Source organism: Bombus affinis, chromosome 16 (genome assembly GCF_024516045.1).
Source record: "Bombus affinis isolate iyBomAffi1 chromosome 16, iyBomAffi1.2, whole genome shotgun sequence".
Lineage (NCBI taxonomy): Eukaryota > Metazoa > Arthropoda > Insecta > Hymenoptera > Apidae > Bombus > Bombus affinis.
This window is the reverse complement of record NC_066359.1, coordinates 6,737,949-6,753,485: the sequence shown is the minus strand read 5'-3', so window position 1 is coordinate 6,753,485 and position 15,537 is coordinate 6,737,949. Positions and strand designations below refer to the sequence as shown.

Below are 15,537 nucleotides of genomic sequence, written 5' to 3'. Positions count from 1 at the left end.
CGTTCTAATTATACTGTGAGAATGTGGTCACGCGATTTGCCAGAATTCTCTCGTTTCTCTACTATTCCTCAAAATTCCTTCTATCTTCCCTTTGTTTCTTTTTTCCACCGTTGTTTCTCATTCAGCTTAACGTTGATCATCGATTAAACGCACCAGTGACCACAGAAACGAATCTATAATAGAAATGCTGGAACACGAGGTCTCTGTGATTTCTGTTGTCTGAAAATTTTTATCCTTCGTCCTTCCTTTTCCCTTTTTTCTTATCTTTTATTTCGCGCGATCGATGCAACATCGATCGATGTGAATCATCGATCGAAATGAAATTGAAAAGCGTCAGTGACGACAAACACAAGGACGAACGTAGACACTCGGAGGAACGAAGTCCCTGTTGTCTGAAAATTTTTATCCTTCGTCCTTCTTTTCCCTTTTTTTTTTTTTTGTTTTTTATTTCGCGCGATCGATGCAACATCGATCGAATCGAAATGAAATTGAAACGCGCCAGTGACGACAAACACAAGGACGAACGTAGAGACTCGGAGGAACGAGGTCCCAGTGAAGTTGAAGTTTCGAAAATAATCGCGATAATTCGGGAATTGGCGTTATTCAGAGACGAAAAAGACGTGGATCTGGACGTTGATGTTTCTATAAAACACTGGCAACCGCTTTAAAAACGCTGTTAACGTCGATCCGGAATGACCACCGTCGCGTTTGTAGTATTTTTACACCAGCCTCGAGAATACTCTAGAAACCGTGGAAAATTTCGAATGACGAAACGACACGCGGCAATGACCTAATAAGGGCGAGGATAGATACAACCAGTTCTTTGTTAAATAACAAATATATATTATATATATTATTTAATTACAAAATACAAAATAAATACATAATATATATATTTATATACATGGTACATACAAAGTATAAATTTTCTTTAATCTAAACCTGTTGATATCGCGTTGATTCACTTTCCTAAGAGGATCTTGCGGGTGGCACCGATACTTTGGCCAGATTGGGTGGCACCTTTGTTTGAACCGGCCTGCAGACCGATCATCGTCTCACCGGCGCGCAATTGTTCCTCGGTGAACTCGCGTTTGCATTCCTCGGCAGGTTTAGGTCCCAGATATGGTCCTTTCCATTCTGGATGCTTGTACGTCTGTGGAGAAGATTTTATTCGCAATTTAGCGAAACCTCTCGTGGAATGATCAGAGGATCAAAGTAATGCGGAAAGCTATTACGGAGGTCAAGCTAAAACATTGTATTCTGTTACTGGGACGATTGGAAATTAGAGATCATAGATGACACGGAACTAAACTAAATAATCCACTCGATGGCATAATCAGGCCACGCGCCTATTAAATACCGCTGATCCGGTTTTTACATTAAACTTACCGTACGACCAAGAGCAAAGAGGGTCGTCACCACCTGTGCGATGTCTTTCTTCTCCCACAAGTCGACCGTTTGGAACACGTCAACGTCGTTCACGCCGTATTCTTTCAAAGCTTTCTGGAACCTGATAGTAAGAATATTTATACAAATTAGTATTTTTATCAATATCATTCAAAAGAAAGGGGGACTTACAGCAGATGCAAAATATTTTCGGGTGTACGTGTTTTTACAGCTTCAAACATTCAAACTTATTCTAACTTCTAGGTGATTTCCAAAATAGACTTACGAGTTGATATTTTCCATCATTTTGAATTGACCACCGCTGCTATTGATCTTGGAGACGGATCCAGGGGAGATCTTGTTCATCAAATGGCACAACACCTGTCCATCCTTGAGGACATCTTCGAACGCTTCACCTGGTGGGAATTTCTTGCCCAAGATCGACTCGATCCATTCTTGGGCCTCCTTTTCCTGCTCTGGGTTACGCTTTGCAGCGATCTGCAACGAGACAATCGGGTGAAATCACTGTTTTCGCGAACCATCGTTAAAAAGTAAATCATCTTCGAACTGGGAATTCCCCCCAAAATATATCGGCTGTACAATTGCCAAAAAGTTCCGATAAATACCGCAAGCATTTCTTTCTCGATACTTATACAGATCACTGACAAACCATCCACGTGAAATCCTTCGAAATTTCAGGGAAAAAGAATTTTCTGGGGAACACTTGTCAGATCCAAAGAATGAGCAATTTTGAACATCGAAACCCGTGAATCTTGCCATCTGTGGTCACCGATATCGATTACGAGATTCACAATGATTTGTTTCAATCGCCAATGAAAAACACGGATATCCAGTTCGGCCCAGTTCTGAGCTGCAAAGCTCGGCCCAACCCTTTGGAACGTAGAAGCTCGCGTGAGACAAATTCATAGACTTGGGTGAAACGATTTTACGCAAATCCAGAGATTTGCATCGCGCGAATTAAAAAATTTGTCTCGTACGAGTTGGAAGATTTGCATCACACGCAGGGATTGTTGGAAAGGGTAGCAGGGATATTCATCACGATGGATGGATTCACAAGAGAGTTGACAGGATGCGACTGAGCGAAATAAAGTTGCAACGATCTCGCACAAGGCAAAATGTTTCCGGATTCTTCACGAAACGAACGTACGATGCACGAAAATCCTCGAGCTCATACCTTGGCGCGCACTTGTCGTTCGAGAGCCATCCTCGTGCTTTGCGGTGCTTGTCGAAGAGGACTGAAATGCTTGGTCCTAGAGCCGATCCCTCTTATAGTGGACGAAGATGGCGGGAACACGGCCCACGCTTTGGAGGAAACTGTCCAACACGTCGGGTGCAGACCTCGTGTGTTTCGAAAATGACGACGCCACGTACGTGTCCATGTATCTATGTTTACCAGTGTAGGAGTACGTGCTTTCCGCAGTTTTCAACGATCTAATATTAGCGGCTTATTCACTTGCACGTAGAATTTCCAAAATCGCCACTGCCAAGCTGCGCCTCCACGATACGCGCGATAGTTGTTCCACGTGCGACAACATTGGAAAAATCATGCGTTCGAGTTAGGTAAATTCGATCCGGTAACTTGTATATAGTCGTTGTATTACAGTGGAGTAGGTGAGGTTGCAGCAAGTGATTACGCGCTGGAAGCTGCAAGAGGCGGAAGATTAGGATGGTTTTTCAACTTGTGCGAGTGGAGATGGGATTACCTACTTGTTTGTGCACTTGGTCGTGAATCCGAGTTTCTATAAATTGTTGGCATTTTCGTGGTTTCGTATTCGCTGATTCGTCAGGAATTTTGGAATTTCTGTAGAGTAGATTTCGTGATTTGCACGACGCAAATTCAGGCATTTGTATCACGTAGGCGATTAAAGATGCTTTAGAAACTTGGAAAAGAGCTTTAGGAATTTGGAAATAGGTGAACCGTATGCTTGTGTATCTGCTTGTGAATTGGAATAAATTATAAATAACTTTGAAATTGAGAATTAGGTGAACTGAAATAAATTGTAACTCTTTAGTAGTCTAACTTTCAAGATTTGTGTGTCATAAATTCCGAAATTATGCATACTGTACGATATTAGAAAGTGTTATAATAATTAACCAAACATAGTATAACTAATTTGTTGAAAGTGCTAGAATTCTGCTGCTTGTAAAATTCTTCACTAGATTGTAATAATGTTTCTCTTATTGCTGATGTATTATTTGCTCCATTTCGGTGGAAGCGCACCGTGGACTGCGGTGGGTGGTGATGGATTGAGAGGCTGACTAATTCTAGACAGTTCTCCTTCCGCTTTCTTGGTCGTATTACTTATTCACTGTGTGTTGCTTCCTTTCCGCGATTTTAATAGCTACTCGTATTAAACTTAGCTGTTTGATACAATAATAAATAAGTAACTGCATATGAAACATAGTAAGTAGATTATAGTTGCCAATAGATGAAAATTTTGTAAATAAATCTAAACTTAAATTAATTTCTAAGAAAGCTACTATACAGAATTTCAATCGCAAATTAAATTAAAAAACTGTTACATACCGCAAATAAAAGTTTCAATATGGAATTAAATTAAAGTGGAAGCCGAGCTTCATTTTTGTTAATGTTCCGCTGGAAAGTAAAAGATCTGAGACTTTTTATCATCTCTCATTTCAATGATAAAAGCCACAATTATTTCAAATTTCCTATTAAATAATTTATTAACTTGTAATTTTAACGAAAAATACGATTTTTACTTCGTTCCATATTATGTTCCTCAAGTTCCATCTATAAGTCGCCATATTGTTACTCAAACGCACTGCCTCGCTGCATTCTACGCTCCAAATATCCGACAAAAAACAGGAAAAAGGAAATTCGATTGCGCAAAGAGTATCAGAGGTTTTTTCTTTAAATAACCAGCCGTCATATGGGTCGAGTTATTATTACGTTGATCCACTTTTTGAATTCACGTGAAGAGCCAACAGATTGAGAATGAAAGCCCGCCAAAAGACGGGCAATTTAAAAATTCTTATTAAGATGGCGCTCTTATAAAAGAATTGTTTAAAATTCAAACTTGAAAAGAAATCCATTCTTTAAAAAAAAAAATAACAAACATAATGTAAGTATATAAATAGAAAGAAGCTACATCGTTTATCTCAAACTAACATAATTACAGAATGTTTTATATTTTAAGTATTTTTTAATTCATCATTTGAAATTTGAAATTATTATCTCAATAAAAGAAATATATATATATATATCTTGAAATACGTGTGAATGAATGCACAAAATTTAATGTAGCCAGTATGTGTAATTTTCAAGAAAAAAAATCACGAGACATTGCCATTTCTAGTCTAAGCTTAAAGATATTCCTAAAGCTGTTTTCTATGGGGATTTTTATTCGCGATAACGGAGAATTGCGTAATCAACGTAACTCAACGATATGGAAGATTCTTCACTGGCGAAATCGCTGGCTACTGACTCAGATTTAAATATAATCACCGCATCTTGCGTATTTCCATTTCCCCTCTTCGTTGTCAACGAGCAAAATTTTCGTCGAAATCCAATAATTTCGGTTATTTCGAACACGTGATCAAATCGAAAATCATTATCGTTCCTAACGACCATTTTGTAACTTGAGTGACCGTGCCATAATCGTCGACACCTAATCCCACTTTAATTTGAGCGCGTTTTACGATTTAAACGCGGGATCGTCCGGGATTAAATCCCCACGCGTCTCATGATTAATTATTGTTTTCATGAGAATCCGCGTGCGCAGGTGGTATTCAAGGTATTCTATTATTACTATCTCTTAATTGATTTATTCAGCGTTACAAGAAATTCAGAATGTTATTAAACAGTTGAAGGATTTGGAAATTTTATATATAGGAAATTTATTAAATTACTTTTTAAAGAAATTTGCTATTATTTTATTCTAAAAATTCATGCAAAAGAACAAAACTAGTAATCAATATTTTATCACGTAGAAATATATTCCGATCTAACTACTCTAGCATACATGAAAACAGTGGATAATGAAATAATTAAGTACTTTTTTGACAGAATTTTGTAAAGTAAGTTGTTAATGATACTTGAAATGGGTTAAAGTTCTTATTATAGTTTCATTATTCTATAATTCTATACTAGAAATTAGAAAGTCTTTAGTAAACAATTAGAGGAAATAAACAAAGTCATAAAAGACTTAAAAAAATGCTTTTAGCGTAATTCTACAATATTTTAAATTAAACTACATTATAATACAAAAACAAGTCCTTAGCAATTTAAAAATTGAGTATAAAAAATCCCTGCAAACGGTGCAGATGGTGGCGCCCTCTCAGGAATCAGAAAAGTTATTCCCCCATAATCTGCCGCTTTTCGAGAGCTTATTAAACCTGGAGGAAAACGGAAAGAAATTTTGAAGGCGTAGGTTGTTTTTCAATTATTTGTCAAATTCGTTTCACTTGTTCGTCGTTTTTTTTTTCCTTTTCATACTTTGATTCGCATCAAGTCATAGAACATTGCAGTTTGAAGCATTCCAAGTGCAACTGTGTTGTGATGCAAAAATGCACTCAATTCTGACGGAAAAGTTCTAATTCAGCTTTTCGATATTCATCTTCTTTATATTTTTACCGATTGTTTTATGAAATTTACCATTTTGTTAACAATGTTACGATGCTTAGAAAAATAATACGATTAATTGCGACTTAAGTAAAGTTGTAATTAGGTACGCTTTTTGAGGTTATGTTTTTGTTTTCTAGTTGCACTAGTTTGACAGAAAAGCCAGAGTGTTTATTTAAAAAGCATTGTCTTTTTATTTCTGTGTATAAAAATAAGTAATTTTATGTACAAGGAACATAAATAAACTTTCTTATGTAATAAAATATTGTACATTTTGATAGTAATTTGTGTGACTTTGCTGTAGAATAAAGTTTGATAAAATTTCATTTGAATTCTTTTGTTTATTCTAAACCATACAACAATATGTGTATGAGTGAAACGTTTGTTGATTTCAATCAGTAGGGTTATCACCAAAGAAACATGGCACAAAGGTTTCCTGTACCAAATACAGGAAATAATGGTCCTCCACCACAAAGGTATGCTACGTCATCTGTGCCTCCTAATTTACGGCAGTATTCTAGCCCAAATTTTCCTGTAAGTATATAAGAATTAAGATAATTGAATTAACTGGAACAGTAAGGAACTTCCAAGTTAATTTTTATATAGATGCAGCAAAGATCAGGATTTACTCCTCCTCCACAAATGGCTAATGCAGGTCCTGGACCAGCCAGTATAATAAGAGCCAATCAACCATATTCGAACATGCGTCAAGGACCTATGCCAACTCCACCTGTTGGAAAAAGGAGCGCAGATCAACGTATTCCTATGTCACAACAGAAACCGTAAGTACACTAACACTGCATGCTTTTATTTAATTCTGCATCCATATTTTGTATTACTTTGCTCATTAACTCATTGCATTAAACAATGTATTAACTAATTGTTTTTATTGGAATAAACTAGCTTTTAGTATATATGATTTTATACATTTCAAAAAGCAATATGTCAATTAATTTTTTATCAATTTGGTTACTTGATTATTAAATTGTTAATTTATTTGTCATCATCAAAATGTTAAAAACCATTCACTGAATTCACCAGGAACTTCACTGCATTTCATAAGCTTAAAAATCGGTTTATTGATTTTTGAATCTATGATTTTTACACAAACTTATATAGGTATTTTTGGAACAGTGATTTTTCACATTCCACGTCCAAGAAGAAGAAAAAGCTAGCAGACAAGATATTGCCACAAAAAGTGCGCGATTTAGTGCCTGAATCTCAGGCTTACATGGACTTACTTGCATTTGAGAGGAAATTAGACGCGACTATAATGAGAAAACGACTTGATATACAAGAAGCACTGAAACGCCCAATGAAACAGAAAAGAAAATTACGAATATTTATTTCGAATACGTTCTACCCGGCGAAAGAGGCTGGCGAGGGTGAAGAAGGTTCGGTTGCATCCTGGGAACTTAGAGTCGAGGGACGACTTTTAGACGATACGAAAAATGATCCTAATAAAGTAAAAATCAATTTATTCTTAGAAAAGAAAACCATAGATCATCTGAAAACGAAGGATAATTCATTTATATTACAATGATTTTTAGGTAAAAAGGAAATTCTCTTCCTTTTTTAAAAGTCTAGTTATAGAATTGGATAAAGATTTATATGGACCTGATAATCACTTGGTTGAATGGCACCGTACATTGACAACACAAGAAACTGATGGTTTCCAAGTGAAAAGACCTGGAGATAAAAATGTTCGATGCACTATTCTCTTGCTTCTCGACTATCAACCCTTACAAGTAACATTTCTTTTAAATAAAAGGGATGTACTAAAATTTGTAAAATTACAAATACTTAACATTCTAATTGTCTCTGACTACTTTAATTTAATTAAATTTTCTCAGTTTGACATCCTCTGGTTCTCGTACATCCTTATTAATGAATAAAATAAATGTAAGCTGAATTAGAATTTAACAGAAATTTTTTGGTTGCAGTTTAAGCTAGATCCTAGATTAGCCCGACTTCTAGGTGTACATACCCAAACGCGACCTGTTATCATCTCTGCTCTTTGGCAGTACATAAAGACACACAAGCTTCAAGACAGTCACGAAAGGGAATTCATAAACTGTGATAAATATCTCGAACAAATATTCGCCTGCTCAAGGATGAAATTCGCGGAAATACCACAGCGTTTAAATCCATTGCTCCATCCTCCAGACCCGATCGTGATCAATCACGTTATTAGTGTTGAAGGTACCTATCAATAATAATTAGAGTGCGGATTTGTATGCATCTATAGGAAACTTGAAAGTGTGAAATTGCACAGAATGCACATATGTATAATATGTCCAATACAAATGTATAATATGTCCAAAGTATGGTGCTTTCTATAATACTTGGTAGGTAAAACAATTTTTTGCCGAGCCTGTATTTTGTAATTATATTATCAAAAATATGAGTTTGCAAACAAGATCCTCCGATAATAATTAAGAAGTGCACATCGTGTTCCAAGATTTGTAAAAACAAAAAATAACCATTTGTTCTATCACGTTCTAAATTAGGTACAGAAACGAAACAAACTGCGTGTTACGACATAGACGTGGAAGTTGACGATACGTTAAAAACACAGATGAACAATTTCCTATTATCGACTGCAAGTCAACAAGAAATCCAGAGCCTCGACAACAAAATCCACGAAACGGTCGAAACGATCAACCAGTTGAAAACAAACCGAGAGTTCTTCTTGAGTTTCGCTAAAGATCCTCAGCAGTTCATCAACAAATGGATTATCTCGCAAACGAGGGATTTGAAGACCATGATAGACGTTGTTGGCAACCCAGAAGAAGAACGTAGAGCAGAATTCTATTATCAACCGTGGGCGCAGGAAGCAGTGTGTAGATATTTCTACACGAAGGTTCAACAAAAACGCGCAGAATTGGAACAAGCGCTCGGTATACGAAATTCATAAGTATAATCGAAGAGGCTTCGCTACAGTGTACGAAGTAATTATATTAAACAAAAAAAATTATTAAATAACTTATTAATAAAGTATTTGTGTAAACAAAATTTCTTATTTATTATAAAAAATGAAACTGACGATATCGCTTCAGTTAATTATTTCAATTTTATCTTAATCAAAAGTTGAATATGTTAGAACAACGAATAAAGTAATTATAGCAGACAAAGTAAAAAATTGATTAACATATATCTTATCTCATAATGATCATTGCTTAAAATCTTTATTAATAATTTATTCCAACTAAGCGATGAGACATTGAAGAATTTGAAAACGGATATGTTAATTTATTCCCATCCTTCATAGACTGCCCTTTTAATATAATTACTTCGCATACTGTATGTAAAGTATTTATATAAATTTTTCTCTTGTTCCAATTGCAAAATCGATCGATTAACGTGTCTTACGCTTCATTCACAATGCAGTGTCACTGTAACATTATAGTACGAGTGACATATTTTTACGAATAAGAAATGATGTATAGTAATCATAGAGGAATCTCACGGATAACAAATTTATTTAGTACGAATACGTATATCGATCTCGTATATCTTTATTCAAGCTAGTTTTTCAGAAGTCTTTTCTATGAGGATATGTATCGCAGTCCGCTACCGCGCATTATAAATACGAGAAACTTCTGTATAATATAACGAATAAACCTTTGATATAACTCGCTGAAACTATTTTAAACTGAATCCCATATTGATGAATAAATATTTTCAATACAATAATGTAATTATTGCAGTTAAGATTTCATTTCTTTTCTCGACTTTTTTAAATTTTTAATAAAAGATTAAAAAAGATATTAACTATTCTTTCGCATCTCACGACAAAAAAGAATTGATCTTTTTAGTGTAACCTGCGCTTATAGATGTAAAGTAATAAATTTCCATTTTATTAATATTGTATACTGTAATTAGTTCATTGGGTGAAAGAAAAGGAAAGAAACGAGCCATAAATTTTTCTGTTATCCAATTCTTATTTTGTTTGTGCAAGTAAATACAATCTCTTACATAATCAGTACATGTTGATGCAAAATATGGTTTCCTCGTGGAAACGGCAATATCGCCAATTTAAAACGTAAGGAACAAGAATCCTAAATTTCTTATTTTTTTCCCTACTTTTTTTTTTTTTTTTTTTTTTTTATCGCGGAAGTTTCAATTTTATTTCGTCAGTGTAAAAGTGCTTTCCCCTCTTACTTAAGAGTATTATGGATTAATTTGATTCAGTATTACAACATTAACATTCCAAGACATTCACACGAGGATGAGAAATTCCAGTGCCATTTTACGGATATAAATTTTTGTCTTTCATCGTGTTTTCTTGTTTTTCTTCCAGACATTAATGTATTCCACGCATTTCTTGCAAAAAACGACTCGCCGAGAAAATAATGTTGAAACCGCATCATACCAATTACACACGCCTTTCTTTTTTTAAAGACACGAAGCCGGAACGATACATATATATTACGAAACATTCTTCACATGCCAACGAGCATTACACGCAAAGCACTTGATCCACGTTTTTATTTTATAACGCAGGACGAAAGAACAAAGGAGACAGTTTCTACAGCGACATTGTTTTCTGGTGATAAAATTTAAAAACTTCATAATCTTCTTGTATTTTTTCCTCTTCTCCATTTTACGTGCAGATTCGATGAACATAATTCTATCGAAGGTCGCATACCGTTGTACAACACTAAATCACAAGTGCACCAATTGATTGTATCGTTTCTAGTACAATAAACTCTGATTGGATTCTGACGTCTTCGTTCGACATAAAAATCAATCGCTAAATATGTGTGTCATATAGTCATATGACTCCACTTGATCAAAAGTGAACGAACACGTCACGATTGCGCCGTTTTATTATGAGATCAAGGTTTATTGTATAGTACTTTTGTTTTTTACTTCCCTAATCTTAATTACACATTCACATATATTTTGTCGTATAAAGTTTTAAATATATATAATTAAGTGACAAGACCTTTTTTTCTCCTTTAATTACACGTTATTCACCTAAATGGAAGTATATTTTTTTGTTTGAAGGATGGGTGAGTAGAAAGATATTCTAAACACATTTCTCTATGCCCTCAGATCAAGTCTACAAAGATCACATTTTTGTCAAAAGACAAATGGCAGCTGTGAATCTCTGTACACTCAAATATATCTCGTAAAACGATAGTGATTCACTAAGTCTTTGCTTGGATAAAATCATTCTTGTTTCTCCACGTTTTCTTCTTTGTTTATCTGTTCTTTGAATGGGGATTAATAGCACTAGAAATATGGCGTACGAGGTAGCCACAGAGTTCTTCTAGCCATTTCTTTCCTTTTTCTTTCACATGAATATATATTTTTAAGTAATCACATCATATAGGTATTGCTTTTTACGTTTTTGTCCAGCATAAACAGAAAACTTTTTGGTTCCCCGTTCAACATCCGATACTGTGTATTCGATCTTCGATAATATATCCATCTTATCCATCCTGTTTTGCCACTTACTATGATTTCTGTACGCATCTATATTATAATATATGGTGTCTAAGAGGAAGGTAAATTCCACTTGTGCAGTCTTTTTTTTTCATTTTTGGTTTTAAGTAATTAATGCGAGATACATCGGTGCAAGAGATCCTTTGGGTTATCCGGAAGTTTGCGTTAAATTCACTCCCTTCCTCTTTTACAGTAACTGTGGATACATTTTACACGATAGCTCGTATGTTAAATGACTGTCGGTAAATCGTATAAATGTCACCTATGATTGCACTCTGTTGCGACGGTGAATTATTTTTTCTTTTCATAACACAAACGCTGATTTGTACTACATATAGATACACACGAATAATTCTACGCATTTACAATTATTTTATCCAAACGAGGCCGTCAGAACAGAGGACTTGTACATTAGTTCCATTTGTTCTTTCTTTTTCGAGACAAATACGCGAATTGATCTATTAAAGATTCATTAAAGATGATCGACCGATCATTTAAACAAGTATAACACGTCTATAAATAGAAATTTAAAATCTTGAAAATTAACAACATGATTATATAAGTAACAAAGTAATTTAAAAAATCATCACTACATCGTCGTTACAATATAAAGAATTTAATATCTTTCTAAATGTAGGAATGTTTTTACAGTTTCCCTTCATTTTTTTCCTTTTTTTTTATTAACGACTTAACAAGAACTTTGAAAAATTTCAATCAACAATTATCCAAAAGAAAAGAGGAGGAAAATGATAAACTTACGGCAGAGTTAATTTCTGCTTCACGATAATTTTCAATACTGATTCGGTACTGGAGCAACGATAGGTGTCATTTCCACGTTTTAATTATTACTATGCCAGTGATAATATCATCTGAAACATACACGCTTTTATTATATTATCAAACAGATTCCATCATTTTTTTTTTTTTTTTTTTTTTTTCGTTTCTTTCTTTTTTTCCCATTTAAATTCATACAAGCATTCGATGCGAAATTTTACATATCTGCCCCCTTAAAGTATCTTCTACAATAAATAAAAAAAAGTTTGTATTAATTTGCTACAACATAAAAAATATTAATCGTTTCAAACCCAATCATATCCTCAGTCGTGACAATTCAATGAACTTAGGATATGCATAGAAATTATTTCATATAGTTACAGTGTTTTGGAAGTATCTTTGTTAGTTAATCATCCCCTAATAACATAAATATTATTACGAACAATGGAGTATAGAATTCATACAAAACTAGAGTGTAGAAGAACAAACGTTTTCTACTATACATCACACTGGATGGATCGTACAGCAAGGCAGTTCCGTGTACTGTGAGATTTATTACTTGATATGCGATGCGCACATAAATAACTAACAAAGTTAGCCGTTGTACTGAGATAAGTCAGATACTAATGCTTACGATTTCAATATGAAATAATATACGCTAGAATAAAAATGTGCAGAGTCATTTGATGGATTAGATTTTTTTTTCATTTTCTTTTCCCCATTATGTTCGATCCAAGTATAATGATAAATTGGCATTTAAGTCACGTATGCGCGCGACTCATTTAAGGCTTGAATATGTTTTTGACTCGTCCCAAAATCTGAGCAAATTTGTTCATGCTTCAAAAAAGTCCTTGCAAACACGTAAGTGTTAAGAAGAACGCGGAAGTTCTTCAAAGTGTTTTAGCTTTTTCAAGTAAATCATTAATGAATTTCTGAAACATATAAATAAAGAGATGAACTTCCGTTAGTGACAAGGCCCCAGTTTATCAATCAAATTATTCCTCTAGAACCATAGGTACACTATAATCGAGCTTATTAATTCATTAAAAATACTAGATATTATTTTCAAGTATATATTAGTCACAAAGTATTAAATTTTAGGAGAAAGAATATTGTTACAACAAATAATTGCAAATTTATCAAGACAAGCTTAGGAGCTACACTTACATTTACATCATGTGGTGGTTTCTTTGTATCAACCAGTAACTCCTATAACAACAAAATAAAACAATAAATAACAATAACTAATGTATGTCAGCTTTGATAACAACCATCTAATCTAATGTACAAATACATACCTGCAAAAATCTTCGTCTATGATCATCACTGTCCATATCAAGAAGTTCATCTATATCTATTTCAACTTCCCGATTTTTACCATTTTCATTCTGTCAATTAACAAAAATTGATAAATAATTTATATCTATGTAATAACTTCTAGTTACAAAGAGATTAATTTTAAACTTACAACTGATTCATATAGTTTTTCTAACTCATCAAAGAGCCACATTTCAACTGCAAGTCTTTTACGAATAAGAGACATCTGATGAGACCCATACTTGGCTGTTAAGAATTTTTCCCTGCGTTCCTTTACCTCACCCTTTTCACTGAAAGCTACATGCAGATTTGCACGTGCAGGACTGCGTTCTGCTGTAAGTACTCCACCTCCTTCCATTATAAACTACTAAATAATTAGAAAAAGAAAAATTAAAAAATATATAAAAAATTGTGCAATAAAGAATTGTATGAAGAAAGAAAATAAAAAATGCAAGATACATTTGTTAGTATAGTATTCTTAAAGAATTCATTTAAACATTGTATTATGTATGATATATGTGTTTAATGGGATATGTTAATAAAACAATTAGAATGATAGAGGAAAGGATAGAAAACAAGAAAAAGAAATAGTATATTGAAAATATATAAATTTGTAATATTGTATATAGCATAGAATATGCTTATACAAAAAATAATTGCATAAAATAATAGTATATAATAATTTTCAATGTATATTTATATTGTTATGCGGACAAAAATTTATAAAAAAAAGACGAATAAAAGCTAAATAGAAATTTTGTTTTTTTTATTTCTTAATACAATTTTTTTCTTTCTTTTATAGAAAAGTTATAACTTATAACTAAGCTGTACCGGTTAGAGGAAGGATCGTACGATGATAATGTGCAGTAAAAGTAAGAAAGAAATGTGGGAACGAAATTCTTTCTTCACGGAGTCACATCCGTTCCCACAGACTTAATTATGTGCGCGATTTACTTGATAAAAAGTAACCGCGTGATCGATCATTGACAAACCGAATCGAATTAATCGGAGCGAATAATTATAGCGCCCAAACCAAGTCGTAAATCATTAGCATACATAAATTTATTTCTCTTTAACTATATGCGTTTACGCACATGTTAGCCGCGTTTTGCATGCTACAATAAACAATAGGCTTATTATCTGAAGTTATTGAATGCAAATGCAGCCTCGATGAGACGCGACGCTTTGATTACACAAACAGGCTCGAGAGCATCGAAATAAAACTACTAAGAATACTTTGATAAAACTGTGAACCGGCGAATTAAAATGAAACAAAAAAAAAGGTGCCGACACTCTTGTAAATAAAGCGACATTAGTGGATTCGTACTTCGCATTTTAATAAATGATCACCGACTCGTGTCAGCATAAGTATAAACAAAGATCAAGTCAATTATCTACCTCAAGACTCAATAAAATTAATAGGGAAATGAAAGAGAAAGAAATATTGTTAGCGCGCCTTCGTATGATCACTTGATATTACTTACACTCACTGCTCCTATTTCAGAACGTACACTATTCAAGCCGTAATACAGTATCGTAATGCCAGAATCCATACGAATAATAAACTTTCCTGAAGTTCCTCGACTATGATAAAATTTATACTAACTATGATTGCCATACGATGCACGAAATATCACTATCTTATAGCAAATTACGGTAAGAATTGGCTAGGAACATTATAGCGTGGGAAACGTATATAGTGACATTGTTGTCGATATGTATCGATAATCGACAATATCAGATCGCAGAAAATTTTTATATTTGAACCCTTTAAAATTTTAAATTGTTCTAACTTACTCAACGTAGGATTTTAAAATTAATGTATCTTTAATATCTCTGATTCTGATGTTAAATATAGAATTTGTAAAATGTGCTAGATTAGGTAAGTGAGTAATATCATTTCTAGTATTAATATCCTAAGTATACTAAAGAAGTTAAATGTTAAAAAATAATAAAAACTATTGAGTATGAAATAAAAAAGGGAATATTGAAATAATTATAAA

At 33.6% G+C, this 15,537-nt stretch overlaps 3 protein-coding genes across 7 annotated transcripts; 1 reads left to right on the top strand and 2 right to left on the bottom strand.

Annotated features, from left to right (window-relative positions):
• Positions 1-819: 819 nt before the first annotated feature.
• Positions 820-2,750, bottom strand: LOC126925911 (muscle-specific protein 20). Its single transcript, XM_050741918.1, has 4 exons — positions 2,582-2,750; positions 1,673-1,884; positions 1,390-1,510; positions 820-1,153 (listed from the first exon to the last, which is right to left on the bottom strand). The coding sequence occupies exons 1-4, from the start codon at positions 2,609-2,611 to the stop codon at positions 962-964; spliced, it is 555 nt and encodes a 184-aa protein (XP_050597875.1). The 5' UTR covers positions 2,612-2,750; the 3' UTR covers positions 820-961.
• A 2,346-nt stretch (positions 2,751-5,096) lies between these two features.
• On the top strand, positions 5,097-9,624 carry LOC126925910 (brahma-associated protein of 60 kDa). 2 transcript variants are annotated; one of them, XM_050741917.1, is made up of 7 exons: positions 5,097-5,162; positions 6,392-6,523; positions 6,596-6,771; positions 7,124-7,454; positions 7,540-7,737; positions 7,933-8,195; positions 8,504-9,624. In XM_050741917.1, exons 1-7 carry the CDS (start codon positions 5,112-5,114, stop codon positions 8,904-8,906), a joined length of 1,554 nt encoding a protein of 517 aa, XP_050597874.1. In that variant the 5' UTR covers positions 5,097-5,111; the 3' UTR covers positions 8,907-9,624. The 2 variants fall into 2 exon arrangements, with proteins under 2 accessions (XP_050597874.1, XP_050597873.1); XM_050741916.1 differs by having other exon boundaries at positions 7,109-7,454.
• On the bottom strand, positions 6,311-15,148 carry LOC126925913 (protein phosphatase 1 regulatory subunit 14B). 4 transcript variants are annotated; one of them, XM_050741923.1, is made up of 5 exons: positions 15,019-15,148; positions 13,686-13,901; positions 13,516-13,605; positions 13,385-13,426; positions 6,311-6,521 (listed from the first exon to the last, which is right to left on the bottom strand). In XM_050741923.1, the coding sequence occupies exons 2-5, from the start codon at positions 13,890-13,892 to the stop codon at positions 6,507-6,509; spliced, it is 354 nt and encodes a 117-aa protein (XP_050597880.1). In that variant the 5' UTR covers positions 13,893-13,901; positions 15,019-15,148; the 3' UTR covers positions 6,311-6,506. The 4 variants fall into 4 exon arrangements, with proteins under 4 accessions (XP_050597880.1, XP_050597879.1, XP_050597877.1 ...); XM_050741922.1 differs by lacking the exon at positions 6,311-6,521 and adding an exon at positions 9,914-12,312; XM_050741920.1 differs by lacking the exon at positions 6,311-6,521 and adding an exon at positions 9,914-13,149 and having other exon boundaries at positions 15,019-15,147.
• Positions 15,149-15,537: the final 389 nt, after the last annotated feature.